General features: G+C 39.3%; 1 protein-coding gene across 8 annotated transcripts in view; it reads right to left on the bottom strand.

Annotated features, from left to right (window-relative positions):
* Nucleotides 1-25,052, bottom strand: part of EVC2 (EvC ciliary complex subunit 2) — an 80,271-nt gene that overhangs the window by 37,925 nt on the left and 17,294 nt on the right. For 5 of the 8 annotated variants that reach the window (XM_065659553.1, XM_065659515.1, XM_065659543.1 and 2 more), the window contains exons 5-10: nt 23,382-23,568; nt 20,528-20,637; nt 19,444-19,506; nt 13,478-13,612; nt 11,861-12,012; nt 1,140-1,473 (exon numbers count right to left, since the gene is read on the bottom strand). In XM_065659553.1, the coding sequence (XP_065515625.1) occupies nt 1,140-1,473; nt 11,861-12,012; nt 13,478-13,612; nt 19,444-19,506; nt 20,528-20,637; nt 23,382-23,568 (981 nt within the window). The remainder of the gene's footprint in view (nt 1-1,139; nt 1,474-11,860; nt 12,013-13,477; nt 13,613-19,443; nt 19,507-20,527; nt 20,638-23,381; nt 23,569-25,052) is intronic. The other 3 variants (XM_065659562.1, XM_065659534.1, XM_065659526.1) reach the window with 1 other exon arrangement.

Consider the following 25,052-nt stretch of genomic DNA (forward strand, 5'->3'; position numbering starts at 1 on the left):
AAAGATGTACATGACTATCCTTTCCTTGCTGTCTCCTTTGACTTTTCTATGCTCATATCCTACAGATACTTGAAAGCTCCCTAGAGTCAGAAGTTAAAATTCACCTGCAAATGTCAAATTCAACTGGGTCACTAGCCTTGCCCTATCAATCTTCTCCATGCAGCAGCCTGATAAATCAAAGTACTTCCTGAGAGCTTCAACATACTCAGCAAAAATCTTCTTTTGTCAAGACTTCAATCATGAATTGTCATAGAGGTCTTAACAATTATAGATATGATATGCAAATAAAATTGCTGTTTAAAAGAAACTAAATCAAAACAGAAAGCCAAAAATTTAAGTACTGTCTTCAAACAGAGCACACAGAAGTAAGCAATATACTGATCTAAGTGATTATACTCATACACTCATGTATCCATACAGCTCTATTTCCACATAGTGACTACCTACAACCCTGGGTAATGACACTTACCCCTTCAGAGAGAAATCTCTGAATGCAAGTGACATATAAAAGCATTAAGCTTTTACTTAAAGAGAGACTCTAATCTTGCAAAGAATCATACTCTGCCTTAAATTATTTATCTCACTGTTATCCAGAGGCTATTTCCAACAGAAGTCCACTCTTTGCTCTGCCTAAAATACAAATGGTTTTGCTTGCCTTCAGCTCAAAGGAAATGAGCGTTTGGTTGCACTTACATTCTCATTTTCTTCAAAATAAGAATACAAATATTGGAGGCTTTTTACTTAGATTGTAAGGTTTATGATGCAGAGAGGTCTGCTCTGAATGTGCAAAGTACTATATACAGTGTCTGGCTGGAGCTCTTAGGAACTGTTGCAGTAAAATACAGTAAATAAAAATACACCACTTTGCAAGGGATCAAGTGACTATAGAAAGATCGTGGTAATTACAATCTTTTATTTTCAGGTGTCACAGATGCTCTTGAGATACATTCGTTTTCTGGTTAAGTAAGAAACAGTTTCTCAATAACAACTACCCTAATTATGGCATCTGAATGTTTGAACACATTTAAATTGTACAGCTTTCCTCTTTATTCTTAGAAGAGGACAACTCAGCCACTCTAATCTAAAAGAGAAACCATCTACATAAAACTGTGCATCATGCAAAACATTTGATTTTATACCAGGTCCACCTTTTCATTCATTTTCTTCATTAATTCCTCAGCCTCTTCATTTACAGCTCTCGCTTTTTGGCATTGAGCCTCCATTTTCTTTCTGGTTTCTAGATTACACTCAGCTGTTAAAGCCACCATCTTCCTTTCATATTCCTCTTGAATCTCCTTCTCCATTGCAAGAAACTGCTTTTTGAAAATTGAACTCATCTTCTTCTCCACATGAGGAAAGAGGCTGTGACTTAAGACCATGTTCTTCATCATCATAGCAATCACTTCCTTACATATCTGCGTTCGATATGCCTCCAGATCGGCATCTGCCCGTGTCAGGTTGGCAACCTCCAAGCTGTAGAAAGGTAATCAAAACTGTCTGAAATTGCAGATTATAGGAGATTTCTTTCTGAAAAAAAGCATACCTACATTCGTTCAATACTGGGTAATCAAATGACAGAGAAGTGCAGGAATATCAGTCACAGCATATGAGCTTACTAATCATGATGGTAATGATTCATTAAAAAGCACGGTGAGCGAACTTCTACGACAGCAACTTTAAGGAAATATGTCTGTTCCTGCATTTCTGTGTTCTTTAAATTCAAAACATTCCGTCAGCAAAAAGCAAACAAAAACCTCCCAGAAAGAAACCAAACCAAACCAACTTAAAACCATCACACCCCTGTTGGGAAGCAGAGGAAGTAAGTATCTGAATAGACTACAGATTTCACTGACTATGTAAGAAAGTTCTAAACTCAATGACCCATATACATTGATGCAGCAATGCTTCATGTTCTGCACTGGTGTATTCCCCTGTCTGCTGGGAAGAGGAGTGTTTTGATTATGTGCTGATACAAATAAATTAAAATAGCTGATCTCTTTCTCTCATTAACATTAACAGAGTTCTAGAAGAGATTAAATCCAGACAGAAATACAAGTTTTTTTACAAAATGCAATAAACGGCATGTTCCATACGAATACAATCTCATTTATCTTTAATTAAATTGTAATCATAATTATTATTTCATATACAATGTAACTACTGTAAATTTTATAGCTGTGCCTATTCTGCACTCAATTCAGCACTGGAAAACTAGGTTTTTGCCAGGATTTTACCCTGGCACCTCAATTTACATGAACACACAGAACTGCATGCTTCTGTGTGGATTAAGTATACAGGAATAAATTCGTGTCCTACAAAGTACCCTTTACAGAGGTTAAATCCATTCCTTTTCAGTTAAGCTAAATTATTGGTTTGTTCTGTTACATAGTCAAATCTTAGAATAAATTGCAACTCCATAGCAAAGATGTTGGGAAGATTTGCAAGGTAGCATGATACTACATTCAGAATGGATTATCTTGAAGCATGCAAGCCTATGAACACCTTTTAGTCAAACTCTCCTTATGAAGCAAATAAAGTTAAAGTAAATCAGTGATATCATCACTGCCTCTCAGTCAAGCACAAGAGATCTATTGTCTCCATTTAGAAATCAATAGGATAGAATTAACTTTTTTTTTTTTTTTTTTTTTTTTACACAGACTCAAATACCTGAAGTATCTAGGAGACATTAGCTTTTTCTGTTACAGTCTCTCAAAACCCCTGAAATGTACTGGCAAAGGCCACACTTGTCTTGGTGATCTGCTGCAGGACTGTCTGGTTGCAGCTGCAAATCCTTCCCCATTTCCCCTGGCTCTTCATCCCATACAGATGTAGGAATCACTGCTGCATGAGGCCAGACCCCTGCATTTGAAATATTGTGTGCCTGAAGCATTCTCTGCAGTAATTTGAAGATCTTCTGAGAGTTATTACTTTCTGTACTATCCCAAGACAACAAAACACTCCAGCTCCTCTGAGCACCTGCAGGTACACAGCCTTCTTGGGTGGCCTTCAACTATATTCATGGCCAAGTCCCCCAGTGCACTGATCTCTTCATGGGGAGAGTCCCTCTTGCCCCAGGACAGTGGGGCAGCCACATAAGACAGGTGATGATGGCAGGATCAAGGGAACAGCATGCTGGAACAGCACCAGAACCATTTCAAATGGGCAGCGCAGATGTGTATTTTAAGTCTTTTTGTTTATAGAAGTTCTAGGCCTTTTGCTGGCATAGCCAGCTAGTACTAAGCTGTTTACCTGTTACAACTAACTTCAAAGAAGTGTTTCAGTTCTGTGCAAATGCACTTAAATAAAAACAGGGATCTGGAAAAGGGAGCTTTATGCTGTAACATTCCTCTAACAACTGTCAGGCAGTGGTAGCAGGCTCCCTTTCATAGATTCACTAATTCATTATTAGCCTGTAAAAACCAAGCCTCTGGGTTTGTTTTTCTATTTAAATTCCTGCTTCAAGTCCAGTAGCTCTGATTTAATTGAAGCGTATCTTTTGTGAGAAACATCTCATCTTGGTTTTCAAGCATCCCCTAACAGAGAACTAAACAACACTTTAATTAATTGTTCCACTTGGTAAAATTCCTTTAAGATCTAAAAATGGTCACCTTATCCTCAGCTTGAATTTGAATAGTTTCAATTTCCAGCTCTCTTTGTTTGCTAGAATAACAAGTTCCTTAGTCATTATTTTTCTGTTCTTCATGCATGCACTTATTGATGGTGGTCACAGTAACTACAAACCCTTCCTTACTGAGGTGTGAAAAGCTGAATTCCTCATCTTTCTCCAGTTCCACCATGTTGATACATAGCTTGTAACACAACATTTATTTCTTATCACACACGCAGGATTTTTTTCAGCATGCTTTGAAAAGAGATTAAGCCATTCCTCACCCACCCCTTGTTACTTTTCCAGTCTTCTTCAGTAGTGATCCCAAGAATGAAAGCCAAAACCAAACACCACCACATTTCCTATTGTTATCTTTACCTCAAGCTTCCCACAGCATCTTCCTATTCCCTGCAAGTCATTACAGATTAGACCTGATTTCATTTTGAACAAGACTGCCGTGCTCTTTCTCACCCACAGAGAGAAATATGGTACCAAATTAACTCCACTCCCCAGGATCATGATGCCAAATACAGAAGGAGCAATAGGTGCAGTTCAACTGATGCTGATGTGTTAGCAAGTGAGTGATGAGGCTGTTAAGACCTGAGGTGTATTCAATCTGCAAATCCCATGCTCAGCACATCTGTGAAGAAGGCAATGAAGCAGAAGCAGCATGTGAACTGTTCCACCAATCCAAGGGTAGTAGCAGGGAGAAAAAGTAATTACAGCTCTCCCAGGTCACATCCTGGAAGACAGCAGCCAGCCCATTACCTTTTCTCAGCTGAAGAAAGGTTGTGTCTGCAAAAATTGTAAATCTACCTTCCACATGATGTACTCTGCTTCCGTTCTGCCTTCTCCACACAGGAGTCAGTGGAGTGAGACAAGCTCATCACATCCTTTAGGAACCTTGCTTCAAGTTTTTACTCCAAATGAGAGGTTGAGGGCAGCCTTAACAAGCTGCATCAATACACTCTTGGAGCACCAACAGTCAGTACAAACAGCAACCCTGGACATATAATAAACCAAATGCTTTCAGACATAAGTTCACCAGAAGAAGAATGCTTACAATCATCCAGATTAAATGTGCAATGTTTTGTGACACCTGGGAAAAAAGAATCCTAACCTGACACTGTGCCTCCTCAAACCAAAGCAGATCTAATAAGTTGCTTTAAATGCTCTGCACTCTGCTTGTTACAGCAATTCATGTTTAAAAAGTCTTGCATCTCTCCCTGAGCAAATTCAGCACAATAGAAATATAAATGTCAATGAAGTACAGGCAGCAGATGGCAACCTATTGATGAAAAAAATGAAAGCTTCTGTTGGGCAAAGCATACAGAGAAAGGCTGAGGATAGTACAGAAGGTATGCGGTACAAAAGTATGGGAAGAGGAAAGGTGAACAGACACGTAGAAAATGAAACTGCAAACAGCAACTGTAAAGATATTTCACTCACTTGAAGAGGAAGAGGATTTACAGATCTGTCAGAGAAGATCTGGGAGGGGAGAATCCCAGATGCCAAAAACAGAAGCAGAGAGAATGCCTGAGCATCTGATGTCCTTCACAGACCTAATAAAAGAATACAGGAAAGCAGCCAAGGTCAGGAAAGAAACAGCTATAGCTAATCAAAAAAATAAAATACACCACAAAAAAGGAAACCTCTCATGAACTACAAAATAATTGTGTCTTTATGTTCTATTATTCAAATTAGAGGCTTGCAGAGGGAATTTTTGAACAGGAAAATTAATAGCTCCTGAATTTAACAGTCCTAAAATGAACTAGGCTTTCAGACACAGAGACACAAACAAACTCAGAGTTCACAAAGATAATAAAATACTGTGAAACAACTCTGTGAAGTCTAAAGAAGAGAGAAACATCAAGCAAACTCCCCTTCGGTGACATTTCCTCACCAAAACAGAAAAACCTGTCTTTCAGAACACTTAGCTCTCATCTTCAAATGGTAGCCAATTAGTAGCATACATACTACAACAGCATCCAAAAGAGACTGGAGCCCTCTGGTAGCAGTTTCTGCCAAAGCATCCCTTCATGATACACAACGCTTCCAAAAAGCATTCAGTTAGGGTCATTTGTGGATGGTTTCTCTCCAGTGTCCTGGATGCCCACTGCAGCAGTGACTCAGAGCACCCTGGCACAGCAGCTGCACCAACTCCTGCTGCAGAGAGGAAGGCAGCCAGGGAAGGACAGACAAACATACAATCACCCCCAGTCGGTGGCACCCACTGATACCACCTGAGCCAGAGTAGCACATCTCCCGCACCCATGGGCACAGTGGCAATGGGACAGCTGCAATGAGGAAAGAAGTGTTATGGTCCATGTTGCCTTGTCATACTTCAGAGAAGTGAAGCTGGTGAGACAGTCAGGCAGGGAGTTACAGTAAGCAATGAAAGCCAGCTGAAGTACAATGGGCATCAAGGGTCTTCAGCTGCAGGTGTGGGCTGTTCTCTAAATCGTCCATTTACTGAGGGATAATAATACAGGATCAGTAACTTAGGCTGTGTTTTGGGTTTTATGTTTGGGGTTTTTCTTCTCATTTTTTTTAGGTTGTTTTGATGTTGTTGTTTAATTTTTTTGACTATTTTTTGTTTTGGTTGGGTTGGGTTTGGTTTGGTTTAAAGTACCATGACAATGTGGACCCTGTGTGCAGCGCTGTGGTTTCCTCCCTTCACCCTCTCCCTCCTTTTTTCTCTCCTCCAGTAACAACAGAGACTGGAAACACTTCAGGGCAGGGATTTACAGAGGTTGCATCACAGCCAGACACAAACATTTGCAGGAGACAAACCGTGCTAAAGCAGAAGCAGGGATAATTGCATGAAGTCTGAATGGCCACCAAGTGCCCAAAAACTAGTTCTTCAGCCTTCCTGAGCTGAAGCAGGGCACGTTGTTTTTCCCTGGTCTTTGCCCTGCCCGGCTGGGTGCATGATCCTATGTCAGAAGAGGCATGAAGATGCTCTGTGCTACACCAGTAGCTGCACGAGCCTGCAGCCATCTCTCAGCTGGGGGAGTTCATCCATCTGTCCTGTGATGCTTACACAGCTAAGCATAAACTCAGCATAACTCCAACATGAGCCTACAGGTACTACAGGAAATCTTGTCAGTAAATAAAATTGCTAAGAAAGGTAAATGACAATTCTCTAAGGATGCTTTCATATGAATGAGTCACAGGTTAATTTAAGCCTTCCAGAAAAAACTCAGAATGCTGACAAAACCAGAAATAGGATTCTTACGATATATAGCCAAAAAAAAAAAAAAAAGAAAAACAAACTGGAAAAAAACTGAGCTGAGACCAGTAACTCTTCAGAAAAAATATGATTCACAAAAACCTGCCAGAAGTCTAAGCACTTGATTTGGCAGCAGTTTCACATAAAATTTGATAAACTCTCCACAGCAACATAAAGAGAGTAAAGGTATCTCAATTCCTAAACTAATCTGTTTAAAAAACATTTGAAAAAACATGTATTTAAGAGACTGAGAATCTCTGCTTTGCTTGCAGAAAGTTTGAAACCTGATAAATCAGTGATCTTCATCAAACCAACTTAAAAACCACAGGTAGCTACAACAGAGCTGTTGCCACAGAGCTCAGAAAATACTATTTCACTGAAAAAAACTGTATGCAAAAAAGAGGTAAAAATACTCCAGTCCTGCCTCCAGTGAAGTCATAACACATTTTACCATTGTTTTTAAAAGTACCAACTTCAGCCTGGATAGTAACAAAAGCATAAATAAATATTATGGCTATATGCATCATGCATTAATGCCTGAGGAGCTTCCATCTTTGCTGAGATCTACTGAGATTTTTCTGATCTGTTCAGACAGGGTGAGTATTCAGATGACAGACACGGTAGGACCTATCAATCTTCTTTCAAACTGATATGGAGTAAAACATCAATAACAGCACTACTCTCAAAAGCAGACTGTTTTCTGAATGAGATAAATTGCTCTGGGTAGACAGAAGAAATTACCCATATAATTCTGAACACTATTTCTTCGCTTTGCCAGCGTCAAAGAAACACGCTATTTTTTTGGATGAAAAAAAGTTATGTATTCATTAATTTCAAAGGAATTGTTTTCTTCAGTTCCCCTATTATGAACTCCTATTACCTATTAAGCATTTGAGCTTCTGTGATGGGAAAAAAATACATAGTTTATGCACTTGCCACTTATAATTCTTATAAGAGCATTCATAATACAGGCCTACAAATGTTGGGTTTATTCCATGTGTATTCACTGCATCTTACTGTCATATCCATATGATTACCGTATTTCTGCATTGTACACATTGCATAAAAACAGAGAAATGAATATACCCTCCCTTCAAAATTCTAGAATTTTGATTGTACTTTTTAGAAGTTACGATATACAGAAATTTATCACCTCAACTGTTTTCTTGTACTAACAATGTAACTATTTCTCACCATTTTCTATGTAGGAACAGTCAAGTCTAGCTGCTATGACAATGTGATCTTTTATTCATACTTCTGATCTGAATTCAGGGTTAAAAAAAAAAACCAACACATTTGCTCTCAGAAAATTAAATTGAGATGTAGAGGAAGAAATTTACATTTGGAAATAAAAAGTGACCTTCTAATATGGTAGTAAATTGTTTTTGACTTTTCTGTCAAGGCTCTCTGGAGACAGTTTGATCCTCTTCTCTAGTACACTGGCCTCAATGTCCTCTACTATAAATCAGCTGTGATGCATACATATTACTCAGTGATTTCCTAATATAATTGGCAGTATGTACTGTGTATCAGCAAGCAATTTCAAGTTCAGCTAGAGCTTTGACAAACTCAAGGAAGCATAGCTGTATAAAAAAATGAAGATTAAAAATAAAAGTTGTAATAGAAAGTTGCTTAAAGAAATTAAGTTGCATTTAACATCTATCTTCTGAGACTACGAGCATGATCAGACTTCATCACATTGGACACGAACCCCAGCTGCTCATCTCTCTTCATATTCTGCTCTAGACATATAGAAAAAGAGACCCACAACACTTTGGAACATCATCTTCTAGGGCGCATGTCAAAATTCAAATCATATAGCTTCTCCTCATTAGGATTCATTGCCAATGAGGAGCATTCATGAATATACACATTAAGGAACCTACTGAGAATAAAAACCAAGCTATTTTGCTGCATAATGTACATCAAAGATATGACTTATTAAGACTAAACTCACAAAATGAGTAACTAAGAAGCTTCCTTATGAAATATTAAAAGTATGTTTTGTTCTCTAACCAATCCTCCTGACATTGCAAACTGTCTACACTACAAAGATGTCCCTGTCCATAAATATTGAACACATGCTCCTAATGTATTTGCTAAACAGTTTGGCACTGTCACTTTGTAAAAGACATTAACTATTAACATAGCTTTATGTCGCAAAGAGGACAAAAAGATCCTGTGGCTCATACTTTTCTGAGTAATTTTCTCATTTGTGTCTGGACCAAAGAACAAAGCACCAGAATGATCCCAAACATGTTTACTATCTCAGTGCAATTTAAAAAGGATACATTATGTTTGCAAGCTTATAAGTATGCCATGTACAGAAAATGACACACAGCTGCACCAATACATGCAGAAGGAATTACCAAACTAACTTACAAGCAAGATGGTGGTTGAAAATGCTGAAGTATTCAAAGCTCTCTAACAAAAGCCCCTATACTTTTGCTTCCCCAAATAATAAGAACCACAATTATGACACTAGAATTTATACTGGTATACTTATGGCATTAAAAATAATGCTCAAAGTAAAAGCCTGGTTCTCATCCTCAGTGTAACTACCACTCCTGTGAGACAATACAAACCTCACTCCTCAGCTCCTTACAGAAACCCCAACTATTCTATTGGGTGAAACTAAATGTAACAAAACAAAATGCAACATTGTTGAAAAACTGTCCACAATTAGTAAACTTACAACATTTAATTGAAGCACAGAATCCATTCAAATTTACTGAAATTATCCATTAATAAATTACAAATGCACCATCTTTCTTACGTTTTACAAATCACTATCTCTAAAGCAGGTTAATTCGGTTCAAAGAAGAATCATCCTATTCTGGTTTCAGCCTAGATTGCTCATAAATGCTCCTAAGGCAGTGGTACAGTATTTTATCTTTGTCTTTGGAATCAGCTAAAAACCAGGATAATGTACAACAGTTTATGAAGTACAAGACTAAAATGAAACCTTTAAGGAATACAGATCAGTACCACTTTGTCCTAACTTGCAAAATGAATAAGGAACCACATTACAGTATGAGGAAGTGCCGTAAGGTAAGTATCAAAGTGTTAACAAGAGGTAAAAAAAAGAGGTGTATTACAGCTACTGAAGAAAGCAGAAACAATACTGCATATATCTACAAGCATTAAAGTAATGCTGTGCCACCTTTTTGACCAACCAGCCCACAAGAAAGGGATGCGTCTCACCCACCTCCAGACCCCTACAGCTGAGCTAATCAGTGCAGGCACCAGGCTTTGAGGTCAGTGGGCACGGCAGCCATACCAGCAATTTTTGGAAGTCTACTTTGGGATGAGAATAATCATATCCTGGAAGTGCCCTTTTTCACCTCCGAATAAAAAGGTGAACTCATGGCAAGAAGTTCACATTGCAGAGATCCTCACTCAGTCAAACTGCACCACCAGTAAGAGAGGAGAGAAACAGGTTTGTAGTAATTGAAAACACATATTCAATAAGCACAAATAAAAAGAGAGAAAGAATAGAAAAAAACATGGTAACCACATCTGTGTTTCACCTAGTAGTCAATGAATCAGAAGGTCAATTTTAAAACTACAAGAAATGTGAAGAATTGGGATAATCTAAATAGGGATTGGGAAGCACCCATTGCTAACAGTTAGAGACTGATTTGAGCCCTTCATGGTAATGTCTATCACCCTTTCAATCACCTCTCATAGCAGGAACGACTGTAACTCCGGCTACCTTTGTGGTCCATCTACTATCCTCATCCTGCAAGAGGGAAAAGATAACTCTGAAGATGAACGAGGTTAGTGACTGCTAATGGGCTTCTACTTTATTCACTGCAATGCTCTATCCACTTAGAGGTAGAGAAAACTGAAACCATAGGGAAAGAAGCAGAAGATATTTGTGCTAACTGCATAAGAATATTAAAAGTATTTAGCCTCTGGGTACACACTCAAATTAACAAATGAATTCTGGTTTATGGTTTGGAAATAATCCAGTTATGAAAATAATCCAATCCAAAGGTTTACAAGAATATTTACCTTTGTAAACCATAACATATCTGAAAAGTCCAGCTTTTTTGACTTTTCTTTCCCCTTGAACTAGCTAGACATTTGCTATCCCTAAAATAAATTAATACTAAAGTGACTTTAAAAAATATTTAAACCTCTTCTTCATATTCACATAATGATTTTCAGGATAAATCTTCGCAAAGCCCAAGCTGCTATATAGTTACAAAAGCAAAGACCAATATGCAGTTTACAGAGATAAGTATCCCAATTATGAAATAATGATAATGCTGTTACTCTTCAAGAAAGATTATTTTCATGGTTCCTGTAACCTTTCCTTTTCAGCTTCTACAGAATTTATAGTTACCTAATATTGCCTGTAACCTGTTTTGGCAGGAGCTAATGGTGAGACTGAACAAACAATCTTCTCTGTCCTCACATCAGACCTTTTAATCAAATTCAGCTGACAAACAGATGACCTTTAACAGCGGCACGTTTCTGTCAAACGGCCCTGCCTGGCCTTTCGACAACATCAGGAGAGTTTCTCTGTTCTACCCAGTAATCACTCCAATTGCTGCTATGTGGTTTCTTTCTGGCAGCTCTATGAACTGTCATTCCTTAGACCCTGATCCAGGTGTTGCCAGAATATGCTGCTAAACAGCTATGCTGGCACCCAGCAGGAGCTCTCTTTTTCAGGACAAAAGCCAGCCTTTTGAAAGCAGAATGTGTTCAACAATAGCAGAATGCACCCTTCCAACATTTTCTTGTACACAGAAAAGTTTCCCTTAGTGAACCACAAAGAGGCAAACCTAGATGTTAATTTGGACTGGAAAACTTGCATGCCTAGGGCCTAGATGGAGTTGTGACCTCTACAGTGGAAGCAGTATGAAATACAATTTTCAGTTCCCACAGATGGCTATTTACTACAGTACAAAACCCTAAGGCTTTTATGCATGAAAAATTAAAGGGCAGATACTCAAAACACATTCAAAGGTTTGGTTGATAATAAATGTGATGTAAAAGCAGTAAATTCTTACTCTTCTAAAGCCTGAAGCATGTTTCCAGGTTCTTCAAAGGATAGAATATCTATGATTTGGTCGTTCATAATTATATCTTCACTAAAGAGATCACCTGAATTAAACTGAGAATGCTCCAGTTTGTGATTCTGGATGAGTTCATGCTGCATCTCCTAAAAAATAAAAATTAACAATTTACACAGAATATCTGATCTAATTTTATTGCAGTTAACTCTGGGTGAGAAGGTTCCTACTTATCATCAAACTGTACAGCTGTAGAGGGTATAGAGAGATAAGCAATTCAGATACGTATCTGAAATCAAATATACTACTTTGTTTCAAGCTGAACTTTTTGTATATAACTTGACCTGAAGTACGAATGAAGACATGAATGGAGAAGACAGAAGATTCTACATCGACTTCAGTAGGCTTGTGAAAGCCTTCTAGGAGGTTATCTTCTACTATAAACTTTCTAGGCCAATTTTTTTAAACTCATACAAATTATATATTGCAAGATTACAGCATCATGAGGTAAACAATATGGTAAATTAATCCTATGAATGATGGAAGTGATTCAAGTTTGTGGTTTGGAGACTCCCCTAAGACTGAAGGCTAATAAAATTACCATACAAAACCCCACTGTAAATATTTGATTCTAGGACCAAACTGACCCTTTTTCATTATTTCATTATCACAGCTTTCTCTGTAAAAAGAAAGAAGGCATGACATTTTCATTTAAAGGAACAGTTTTTTCAGACCTAAAAGTTGTTCATGGAGTAATTTTCAATCACAGAAAATAAGGCTGGAAGTGATTTATGAGCTCCTCTGGTCCATCCAGGGGGACGGGAGATCCAGCATGGTCTATGCGGAGAAGGGGCTCAAACATCTGAGTACATGTCTCTTAGAGGTCTGCTCTAATCACTGTGATATCCTGACTGACATCTCTAGCTCCCTCCCATTGAAGTTGCTGCACTTTACATAAATACATAAACAATTAATAGAAGCATAGGCTGGAACTTGGGTCAACTTGATGAATATTTATCAGACTTTTATTTTCTCTCTCTGTCCCAGTATGTACTGAAATACTTTCTTCAATCTGGCACAGCCTGGATAAAGAGCACTGAAAACGCTTCATCCCCAAGCCCAACTGTTTTGTTCAATCACTCCATGAAATTAAAGCACATCCAAAGAACCTAAATGCAAATCCCTACTCCTGATAATCAGAAATACAATTTGGAACAAGTCTCCTGTGCTCAAGGCAAGTGGTCTGCTCCCTCCGCAAATGCTTATAACTTACAGACATCCTGCTTCTCACTTTGAGGGATGAAGAAGAGAGGAGGAAGAGAGGAATATGAAAGGAAACTAACAGACAAAGGCTAATCGTCCTCCAGTCTGAAGCTAACATTCAGGTACTGACAGTTCTTTTGATCAGATTATCATTCTTACACTCCCTCTAAATCTGATTGTGATAAACATTAGAGGTTTTAGAGACTGTATTACCTGCACATGCAATGCCTCCCTTGGTGGCTTTTTATTTATCTTCAAAAAGTCTTTAGACTATCTGTATTAGTTGGCAAATTATACCATCAGATATAATCAATGAAAAGTTTAAACAGAATTATGGACAGTATGACTTACCTGGTTTTTACTGCGGAAACTCCATTTTAATATTTGGGTTCGGTAAATGATGAAAAAGACAGCACATGTCAGTACGAGTGAAATAAAAAAAGCAATGAAGAACCCTGAAGCACGGATGGCATGGCTGTACAAAATCTGAAATTAAAAGACCACGTTATTAAAATTACATTTCGAATATACATAAAGATCAGACTCAAAGATTATAGCTGTAAGAAAAGTAGCAAATTATTTTTAAATGGCTTCACGCAACGTCAGGGTTTCTCAGCATTAAGTTAGAATTGCTGTATTTCTATTAATATTTTCAAACAAGTGTCTATTTTCCAAGGTTTGAGACAGCACGGTTTGTTACATTCACCTAGTCCAAATTCTTGTGTAACTTCAAGCAACAGAACTCCCACAGATTGAATTTAGGTGCTGTGAATTTTGGGCGTCCTGTACTTAACAGCTGGTTTTCCACTGCTGACCAACTCTCCTAAGTCTCATTGAAACTGATGGCACTTGGTGTTGGTCAGAGGCTCTGAAAAATTGCTCTGATGTTGCCTACCTTTATTTAATGGATGTATCTCGATTTAATAAAACTGAGTAACTACCATAGGGAAAAAGCACCAGTATGAGTTCAGAATAAATATATAACTGACAGCTGACAAAACCATCCAGTGTGTGTACACTCTTGCAGTTTCTGCATGAGCCGGAGTTGGAAAAGAATAGCAGGAGCACTGGAACAGCAAGCCAGCTAACAACTTTGCAGACCTTTCCTTTCAGTTGTTAACTTAATCTTTAAATTGAATTGCATTAAAAACTAATTTTTACTTCATGCTCCATGTAGCAAGAGTTAATTCAGTGTTTGTTTAGTTCTTTGAGATCTCTGGATGAAAAACAAAGCACAGCTATTAGTACAATATTTCACCACAAACTAATCAGTCTGCTGGGGTTAGAAAGTGTAAATAATTAACATTCTTCTTGCAGGCTGGGTTTGGTCATCTCTTGGAGCAGAAACCTGAAAGCAGAAACCATGCAGTCAACAGTAATTCTGCATAGGAAGCAATACTCAAACATGGTTCACAATTTGAAAAGGATTTATTTCAATTTAACACTAGAATTTTATGCTTTTACTGCCTAGTTTTTCTCTCATTTTGTAGACTAAAAATCTGCCATATCTAACTGAAAGGAATTGCCTCATGTCAGACTCCATTGTTGCACAGGTTCACCTCCTCAGAGCTGCTGGAGATGCTCAGCACTCACTGATTTCAAAATAATTTCAGCTGTGGAGACCTCATAGCGGCCTTCCAGTATCTGAAGGGGGCCTATAAGGATGCTGGGAGGGACACTTCATTAGGGATTGTAGTGACAGGCCAATTGGTAATGGGTTAAAACTTAAACAGGGGAAGTTTAGACTGGATATAAGGAAGAAATTCTTTACTGTGAGGGTGGTGAGGCACTGAAATGGGCTGCCCAAGGAAGTTGTGAATGCTCCATCCCTGGCGGCGTTCAAGTCCAGACTGGACAGAGCCTTGGGTGACATGGTTTAGTGTGAGGTGTCCCTGTCCATGGCAGGGTACTTGGAACTAGATGATCTTAACATCCTTTCCAACCCTAACTATCCTATGGTTCTATGATTCTATGAATTAGGCGATAATGTCAGTATCAACGGAATCATCAAGGCATTAATACAGGCTACTATTTGGCACTTGCACAGCTCCAAGAAGATCCAAGATTTACTTCACAGAATTGTACATGTACAATCAACAACTGCTCTGACAGACAGGGGCATGACTGGCTTGGGTTTTTTTTTGTTTTGGTTATTTTTAATGTGCTTAGTCTAAAATAAGTAAACCCTTGAAGCACCTTGAGGTTCACTAAAATATTCTGGGACTAAGTATTTATCTGAGTAAGCCACCCATGTGCTGAATTCCTTCTAATACATTTCAGTATCTTTAAGTTTTAAATGGAAACACGAAAGAAAAGAAAATGAGGAGCAATACAATAACTTCCCAGTTCCACGTGTAACTACCAACACATTGTCTGAATGTTTTTTCTTGATGTAGCTTTGGCCAATTGCTCCCATTACACTCCTCTGTACCACTGGGTGGCTGAGTACCAGCTCTGCCCTCACCTCACTCTGCACTGCCCACCAGTTCCTTACCATGAGCTCAATTAAAGCTGCATCACTTTGTATCAAAATACCTTCATTTTTTAATTTATTTGAAAGATGTTTCTGTAAATATTGAGTAACTCCCCTTCCTAATCCAGTGTTTAGCCCTTCACAGATCAAAAAGATTTAGCTCATACCCCTTGAACTGAGCCAACAAACATCTGTATGCGACTTGGAGAAACTGCAATTCTTCTGAAGACCATCTGCTGTCCCCAGCTTCTCCAGTCACACTAGGTGGCCAAGAGGGAATCACAGAAGGGTTCTTTAGCTACGCCATACCAGGGCTCTGCCTGCAGTCCAACCACTTTCGATAAACAGGAGATGCTGTACATAATACTTATGAAGAAAAAATGCTGCTTTGGAACTACTTCATTTTGCTTGAACTCACACACATTTATCTTATCTCCCAGCACTGTGAAATTTAGGGATCTCTCCAAGCTTCTGAGGAAGGCAGGAACCTGGTGAGGCTATGGATTCAGTGAAGCTGAAATGGAGCTTGTTAGCTTTTGATAGAGAAAGTGCGCTGACTAGAGAATTACCTTTCCTCTTAAGTAAAGTAAAAGTAGAGGCCTATGGCTGCACAGTCAGTCTGCACCAGGGCAGGCAGCTCTGTCAAATGTTAAGCTCCAATGGAGAAAAATGGAAAAAAAATCATCTGTGCTTTTACATTTAAAGAAAATGGGTTCTGGAAAGAAAGTCAATGTCACTGGGGAGCTGTACCTGCAAGCAGGACACAGTAGGCACCTAATGACATCTAAAAGCATCACGGTGGATGGTGCGGGCAGGTGCTAGAAAAGCCCCTACACAAGCCACACCGCAGGACCAGTGTTGGCACTGCAGGTCAACCTTCAAACCACTGACACACCAGTAAGCCTCAAAACCCATAACCGGACCTAACTTCCTAAGCCATTCCCAAACTGGGAAGAGGCATTACAGGCCCAAGTTTCTTTCACAAACTGCTGCAATTCTGCTAATTTGAAGGATGCTGACAGAAGCAAGCCTGGTAAAAGTCAGATCAAAGTAATATCATCTGTGCCATGCAACATGCTCAGATAGGAGAACTTTCTTTTGTCCTTTTTACTACAGCATCAAAACCACCCAGCTAAGGGCAGAGGCACTCAGTACTCACAGCCCCTGAAGCACTGTGGGAAGACATCTGGCAGGGACACTCACATAACCAACACTCATTTTTTTCATAACCCACAAAATTACCTTGTCACAGGCAACCAAGCACTTTCTTCCAGTGGCACAGAAGAGAAAATCCACATGGTTTGTAAAACTTTATAGAGAACCACACAGTAGCCAACTGTGCAAGCAAACCATGTGAAAGCTGAATCAACTTAGCATGGCACTGCCATGTCTACACAATTCATTTTTCTCTTTTTTGCCCCCAAAGTCAACATTTATTATTCACTTAGTCACAAGTGTATTGGCTTTACCAAGCTCATTAATAGGTTTAAATAATGACTTTTAGTAGATAAAATCTGATATTTAGAGTATTTATGACAGCCGAAGGTATGGATGAAATACAATACATCGCACCTTTTTCAGCTAATCATAATTTCCTTGCACAAACTGGTTTCATTCTGAAACGCCTTATGCTTGGCCACAGTCCAAAGGCAAACACTATGCATGTGAAACATGAAGCGTTCTGTAATTTCTAAGCTTTATTTTTCAAAAATTAACAGCATTCTCCACACACCTTTACCACACATTTTAATTACAAAACCTGTTCATTTAGTAAGTCCTGATGCAGCTCAGCCAATTTTACCTAACTATGGAACAGTCCCCAAGAACTTGTTGAGGTCTAAATATCAAATTCAAGTTGGAAACACCCACACTATAAAGGTTTTAAGTATAGTAATAGCTGAGACCAATGTAGCTTATAGTCTTAGCTTAGACATCACCAGCGGCTGTAGATCAATTCACACAACTCTACAGAAAACCATTCATGAAGCTATTTTTCTAACCCAGTCAACTACTGCATGGCTTACACCTTTAAGAATAAGGGTTTCCAAAAAAATATCTTTCTGCTAATTCCAAGCACAATTCTTAGCTATACAAATGTCCAATCCCTTTAAATCTTACTAGAACAGTAAGCTCTCTAGCCCATGTATAATTTTACTTTATATCATGTCTAATTCTGGCTTCCATTTTAATAGTGAGCACTTGACCTTCAATTATGAGAAAGCCAAGTCTGGACTTATTATACTGATACTTAAAATTATACTAATAGACACTCAGAGGGCAAGAGATTCCCAGCAATAGAGAATACTGGAACAAGAGGCCCCTGTGCCCAATCTCCAAATAGACTACTGATTTTAAAGGTAGAGAGAAACTCATGCAACAGGCCCATGGAAGGAATGAGCAGCCTAGTCATAGAATCATAGAATCATAGGATAGGGTTGGAAAGGACCTCAAGATTATCTAGTGACCTGGATGAGGGAACTGAGTGCACCATCAGCAAGTTTGCTGATGACACAAAACTGGTAGGAGTGGCTGACACACCAGAAGGCTGTGCTGCCATTCAGCAAGACCTGGACAGGCTGGAGAGTTGGGTGGGGAGAAACTTGATGAAATTTAACAAGGGCAAGTGTAGAGTCTTGCATCTGGGGAAGAACAACCCCATGTACCAGTACAGGTTGGGGGTTGACCTGCTGGAAAGTAGCGAAGGGGAAAGGGACCTCGGGGTCCTGGTGGATAGGAGGATGACCATGAGCCAGCAATGTGCTCTTGCGGCCAAGAAGGCAAATGGCATCTTAGGGTGCATTAGAAAGGGAGTGGTTAGTAGGTCAAGAGAGGTTCTCCTCCCCCTCTACTCAGCCTTGGTGAGGCCGCATCTGGAATATTGCGTCCAGTTCTGGGCCCCTCTGTTCAAGAAGGACAGGGAATTGATTGAAGGAGTCCAGCGCAGAGCCACAAAGATGATTAAGGGAGTGGAACATCTCCCTTATGAGGAGAGGCTGAGGGAGCTGGGTCTCTTTAGCTTGGAGAAGAGGAGACTGAGGGGTGACCTCATCAATGTTTACAAATATGTAAAGGGTAGGTGTCAGGATGATGGAGCTAGGCTTTTTTCAGTGATATCCAGTGATAGGACAAGGGGCAATGGGTGTAAACTGGAGCATAGAAGTTCCACGTTAACATCAGGAAGAACTTCTTTACTGTAAGAGTGACAGAGCACTGGAACAGGTTGCCCAGGGAGGTTGTGGAGTCTCCTACACTGGAGATATTCAAGGCCCGCCTGGACAAGTTCCTGTGTGATGTACTGCTCTTGCAGGGGGGTTGGACTAGATGATCTTTTGAGGTCCCTTCCAACCCTTGGGATTCTGTGATTCTGTGATTCCAACCCCCCGCCATAGGCAGGGACACCTCACACTAAACCATCCCACCCAAGGCTTCATCCAACCTGGCCTTGAACACTGCCAGGGATGGAGCACTCACAACCCTCAAGACTTCGTGAGGCATGACCCATCCGTATGTACTTTAGCTTTCAAATAATACAAAATGTTCCAGGGTAAAACAAACGACCTTCTTCTGCCTTAGCACAAATAATCACAGTGATCTTGCCAACCAAGTCACAGCTCCTTAAGAAAAGACCCCTTGCAACACAGCCTGTCAAGGTAATAAGGGTAGGGGGAGAAAACCAAGCTTGGTGAACAGACTACTCATTACTCGAGCAATAAAAGTGATGGACACAGTGAGGAGCTCTTTAATAAGAATTATCTAGAAGAATAATGCTGTTCACTGCAGTCAATGTAATTTTGAAGGCTTATTTGGCCTTTTAGAAACCATAATACAAAATCATAGAATTTACCTTGGTCTTTTCTTCTTCAGTTATGGTGAACGATGCTGTCAGCGATACGAGATGTGTTGCATTCTAAGATACAAAAATATTTCATGTATGAAAACAAACATAGAGCAAATAGCCCAGAGTCCCTAGAAAAGCCTCTGTTTAGCAGATAAGCTATATTTCTTATTAAGCTTAAAGCTTAAATAAATCTGATAGGAAAATGCAGTGTACTTAGGAGTAACACTAACAGACATGGAAGCAGCTATTCTGTGGGATACACTCCCCTGCTAATCACACAGAGACATATTCTGGTGCTCACAGAATCACATGCCTATAAAGGCTGGTTGACTTAAAATGCACAGAACAGGAGCCACAGGCAGTACACATCTCTACTCTTACAACTCGCTGTTTTTTTGGAGTCTTGCTCTCCTCTACTCTAGTAACGCTCTCATGCATGCTGAACATTTTTTCCTCTAAAGCAAAGGAGATACAACAGTTGAAATGAAAAGACATCTGCAGGTTCTAGTTACATGCAACAATGAAAACCACATAAAAAAGTATCAAGCCATATTTAAGAATTGGAAAATTTTACTTTGGAAGAAACCAAAGAGACAGGTTGACTCCAGCATTAGACCAGCTGTCTTAGAGCCTGGTGCAACTGAGTTCTCACAAATCAGCAAGAATTCTCAGCTTCTTGGGAAAAGCTGTTTCAGAGGTTTACAACTCACACACTAAAAAAGTCTTCTTACAAGCAAAGAGGTTTTCGTTTGCTTCAGCTTGTTTTTAGTTAAAATAAATTCTTTTTCTGATAAAAATATGATAAAACTTTCAATCTCTCACAGACTAAACTGGAGAGAAATATAAAAAGTAGGAAGAAAAGCTACAGGACAACACACAAACATACTCCACCTATTTAAGGAGGTCTCAGACTTCCTAAGCTATAAAGGGTAACTCACATATTTATAAATTTATGGGAAGCAGACAGCCTAAGAACTTAATTTCATTACATGCAGGCCTCATTGCTTAGGCAAACAAGCACCACCTTGGAGATTCTTTTTATGTTTTTACAAAAACTGTGAAGAACAAAATAAAATTGTAAAGGAAATACCTGTGATGAACTCTTGAAAGTTAGCTTTGCAGGCAGCATCAAGACCCTGCCATCCCACATTTCTTTTGCATCAAGAAGTGCAGAGTAGTTAACTGCAAAGTATTCTCCACCTTTTAAAAGAGAAAAAAAACCCAGCTGTGTAGATTAAGCAGGTGAGGTACACCTGCCAGTGCATTAGTGGCCTCTAAGTATTGTGTCTGCATTTTCTTAAACAGAACAGTAGCTACACTGACATGAAACAACCCAGTACAGTTGTACATAATTTTTCAAACAAGAATGGGAGTGAATCTCTGAAGAGTGGAGCACCCAGCTGAGCTCAGCTGCAGCTACAGATGTTTGCAAAATTTGAAAAGCAAGTTCAATATGAATAAAACATCTGAGGAGCTTTCTGGGTGCCCCTTTAGACTTATGTTTCCTCAACAGCGAAAGTACCCTCCTAGGAACCCAGCTGCATTAAGCTCACAACACTGAATTTAAGGGAATTCAGCAGAGGAGGCAGCCAGAGCCTAATAGCATAGCTCAGAGAGGAGAGATACAGATAGATTTGCTTTGTCCCCGGAGAATTATTTGAAGATCCCTGGCAAAGGCTTGAGACAGTACTGGAGCTTTTTCCTTCTGAACCAGCAGATGCCCCATATCCAGAGTAATGGCCACATGAGCCCATCTACATCCGTATCTGTTGTCTCTAAGAACTCAAGAAAATCTGGCCCAAGATTTGGAAACTGAATTAAAAGATGCCTCAAGCTACTGAAATGCATCATGTTTTGACTGATACTAAAACTCAACATTAGATATTTAGAACTATATTTTTTTAATCAAATGGACAGCCCCCATTGTAACCACTAATTGGTTGGTTCTTCCGTTGAAATCAAAGAGAAATCTGACTGAGATTCCAGCAGAATTTTGCTTCCCAGTGTACGGGAGCACTAAAAAATTGTTATGACTAACATGCAGCATGACAGTACATAAGCCAGTGTAGGCACAGGCTTTCTGTCCAGCCTTACCAGCTAGGTCTGGGCTGAGTTCAGAATATTCCAATGACCAAAATGTAAACTATGCAGAAACACGTTCTGCTGAATTTTCTTCCACTTCAGCATTCTTCATGATGATTTGTGCAGTGTATATGGGCTGGAAAAGCTAGCTTCATTTCCAGATTCAGTAATTATTCATAAATTAAATAAGTACTCCAACTCAGTTTACTAGATCAGCTCTGGAAGCCATTTTTCTACTCTTTCTCAGGGAACATTGTCTCTTAGGAACCTCTTTCAATGAGTAAGCAATTCCTTGACATTTAAAAAAAACACCAGCCCTGTAATCAGTACCGCTACTCAAACTGCTGTTATTAGAAATGGAGTCTGGTTATCTGCAATCAGACACAACCCCAGATCTACTTATTTCCCCTTCCTGTTTGGAAATCTCTCATCAGTAAAATGTTATAACACTAGATACTTCAACCAGGAGCAGGTATCACTGAATACTTCTGAAGCTCCAGGAGAAAGATCATGAGTCAGAAGCAAGCTACTAATTTTCTATGTGCTTGTCATGAAGAAATCGAGAGAGGTAAAATTTTATGAATGTGCAACGATCCAACTGCTAGTAAAGGTACAGACTGACTCCAAGAGTGGAACTGGCTTCTCTCCCTATTACTTGTTTTGAATTTGTAAATTGCTAAGTTTGCGGACAATGGATCTTGAGAAGAGCTGCCTTATTTCTGATGAATCATCTTGCCTGCTTCCATGGCTGTTTGCAATTCCAACGCATAGAATCATAGAATGACAGAATAGTTAGGCTTGGAAAAAACCTTAAGATAGAATCATAGAATCATAGAATAGTTAGGGTTGGAAAGGACCCCAAGATCATCTACTTCCAAACCCCCTACTGTGGGCAGGGACACTTCACACTAAACCATGTCACCCAAGGCTCTGCCCAACCTAGCCTTGAACACCAATAGGGATGGAAGATTCACAGCTTCCTTGGGCAACCCATTCCAGTGCCTCACCACCCTTACAGGAAAGAACTTCCTCCTTCTATCCAATCTAAACGTCCCCTGTTTAAGTTTTAACCCGTTACCCCTTGTCCTATTCACTACAGTCCCTAAAGAATAGTCCATCCCCAGCATCCCTATAGGCCCCCTTCACATACTGGAAGGCTGCTATGAGGTCTCCATGCAGCCTTCTCTTCTCCACGCTGAACAGCCACAACTTTCTCAGCCTATCTTCATATGAGAGGTGCTCCAGTCCCCTGATCATCCTCGTGGCCCTCCTCTGGACTTGTTCCAACAGTTCCATGTCCTTTTTATGTTGAGGACACCAGAACTGCACACAATACTCCAAGTGAGGTCTCACAAGAGCAGAGGGGCAGGATCACCTCCTTCGACCTGCTGGTCACTCTCCTTTTGATGCAGCCCAGGATACGGTTGGCTTTCTGCGCTGCGAGCGCACACTGCCAGCTCATGTTCATTTTCTCAATACCTCAGCAAGCCAATGTGCTATGCTTGGCTAAAGAAGGAAGCTTTGTCAGATATGATTAAAATGGCTTGTGCAGCAACTTTTAAAAATACCCCAAATGAACAAATACTATCATGAAGGATTCTAATTAATTTTGATGGTAGCGACTTTTCCAAAGTACATGGGCTCAATTCTGTGCCTGGGAGATCAGAAGCAGTTCAAAGGTGGGAGTCAAATTATGAGCTAATACAATCGTAAACTGCAGCACAAAACATCTTCCAGAGTTTTTCACCTGTATTAATTTATAATCAGAAAATTTACACCACCAAAAGTAAGTAACTACTGTGATTTGAACAGATACTCTTCCACATGTGTAATCGGGGGTAGTTCCCTGTAGATTTTGTTACCTTGCAAGACTTCTTTGCTATAAATCTGTATGCCATCTGTGGTCTTATTACCACTGTTTTTTTGAACATGAAGACCAGTGATATTGTCCAGGAGGATAAGATCTGTAATGTTTGTTGAGAGCAGCGTGTTGGTGTTATTAATCAGAAGTGTAATGTGTGCAATTTGAGGGTCATGTTCAACATCCACCTGAAAACAGAAATATTAGTATTAATGGTGTAAAATGGCTGTATGTGCATCTTAACATCAGAATTCATAGTCTTGATTACTAATAAAAGTTCAGTATACGTGTAAACTTATTTTCTGAAGGCATTCTGAGAGGCCTGCAAGTGCCACTCCACTCTCTTCAATTTCCAGCTCCTAAGAAGATTTTAATCTTTGGTATGTCAGGCTGTTGCTTGGAGACAAAGGGACAGAAACGCACAAGCTAGAAACCCAACTCATGCAGAACCAAAAGTGAAAACAAGACCTTGAATAACCCTGTGATACCTCACACAACACAAAACTGTATCAGAACCTTTAAAGCAGAGTCTGGAAAATCCTTAAACTGGAACTTCTGTACCATGAAGATGTTTCTTTTGCAAGCTGCTCTTGCTGCAGATTCATTCTCTCTAAGCAATTTTGGTCTGTATTTCCCTTTGCTCTCAGGAACCACACTCTCTGAAGGGTGCTGCTGCCTTGATTCACCCTTCCCATGAGAGGGCTTGATGGAGCCACAAGTAGGATTGGAAGTCCCATCTCTGCTTCCAGTTAGTGGTGAAGTTCAGAAGCTCATCACCAACCTCTAGAAACACGCATTCACATTATTTATTTATTCCGCCAGGCTATTAACTGTCATTGAGTAATTATACCCTCTAAATAAAATTACTTTGAGCACAGAATTGCCTATTGACCTCTCACCTTCCAAACTGTCTCCTGATATAACTCATATTAAACCAGAATTGCCTAAAGCTTTATCAGGTCTATAATATGCTGGCCTATAGTACATCCTTGATGTTGCATCAGGCTCCTAATAATGACACTAAATTAACACTTATTTAACTGACCAAAGTACATTTCAGGCTGAGCCTTTCTCTTTTTTCCTCTTCTTTTCTAGTCTGTATCACACCACCAACAAATAGAAATAAAGCAGCCCACAGAGAAATAAGTTCTAAAAACATGAATTGTGTGATAGACTTCAGAAATCACACCAGAGTTTGTGGCAGCCACAGGGTCTGTCATATGTAGTTATGATTTCATTGTACACCATTCATCTCTGCATTTCATACTAACAGAGTAGAGAATCAGATTACAGTTTTAGGATATCTTACGCATCAAGGAGAAAAAACAGTTTATTGACATAGCTTTGTCTGCATTTTTCTAAGTAACTAAATACCTAATAATGTACTAATACCTAAAGTACATTTAATAAACCTGTTTATCTTAGTGTTCTACACTGAATTTTCAAAACTCATTACAGCAAGTTCAACCCTCAACTGTACAGAAGAAACAGATTTTATGAAGGAAAAACCCCAACTATTTATTGTACTAGATTCTGCAAATAATTGTCAGCACATATAAAAATAGGCTTAATCATGTTTGTGAGGAAAGTATTACCACTTTCATATGTTCGTACATCATGAATTATACCCAACATTTATGAGACTTAACTCCACTATATATTAAAAATGCGA

This window comes from Lathamus discolor, chromosome 1, assembly GCF_037157495.1.
Source record: "Lathamus discolor isolate bLatDis1 chromosome 1, bLatDis1.hap1, whole genome shotgun sequence".
NCBI classification, from domain to species: Eukaryota; Metazoa; Chordata; class Aves; order Psittaciformes; family Psittacidae; genus Lathamus; species Lathamus discolor.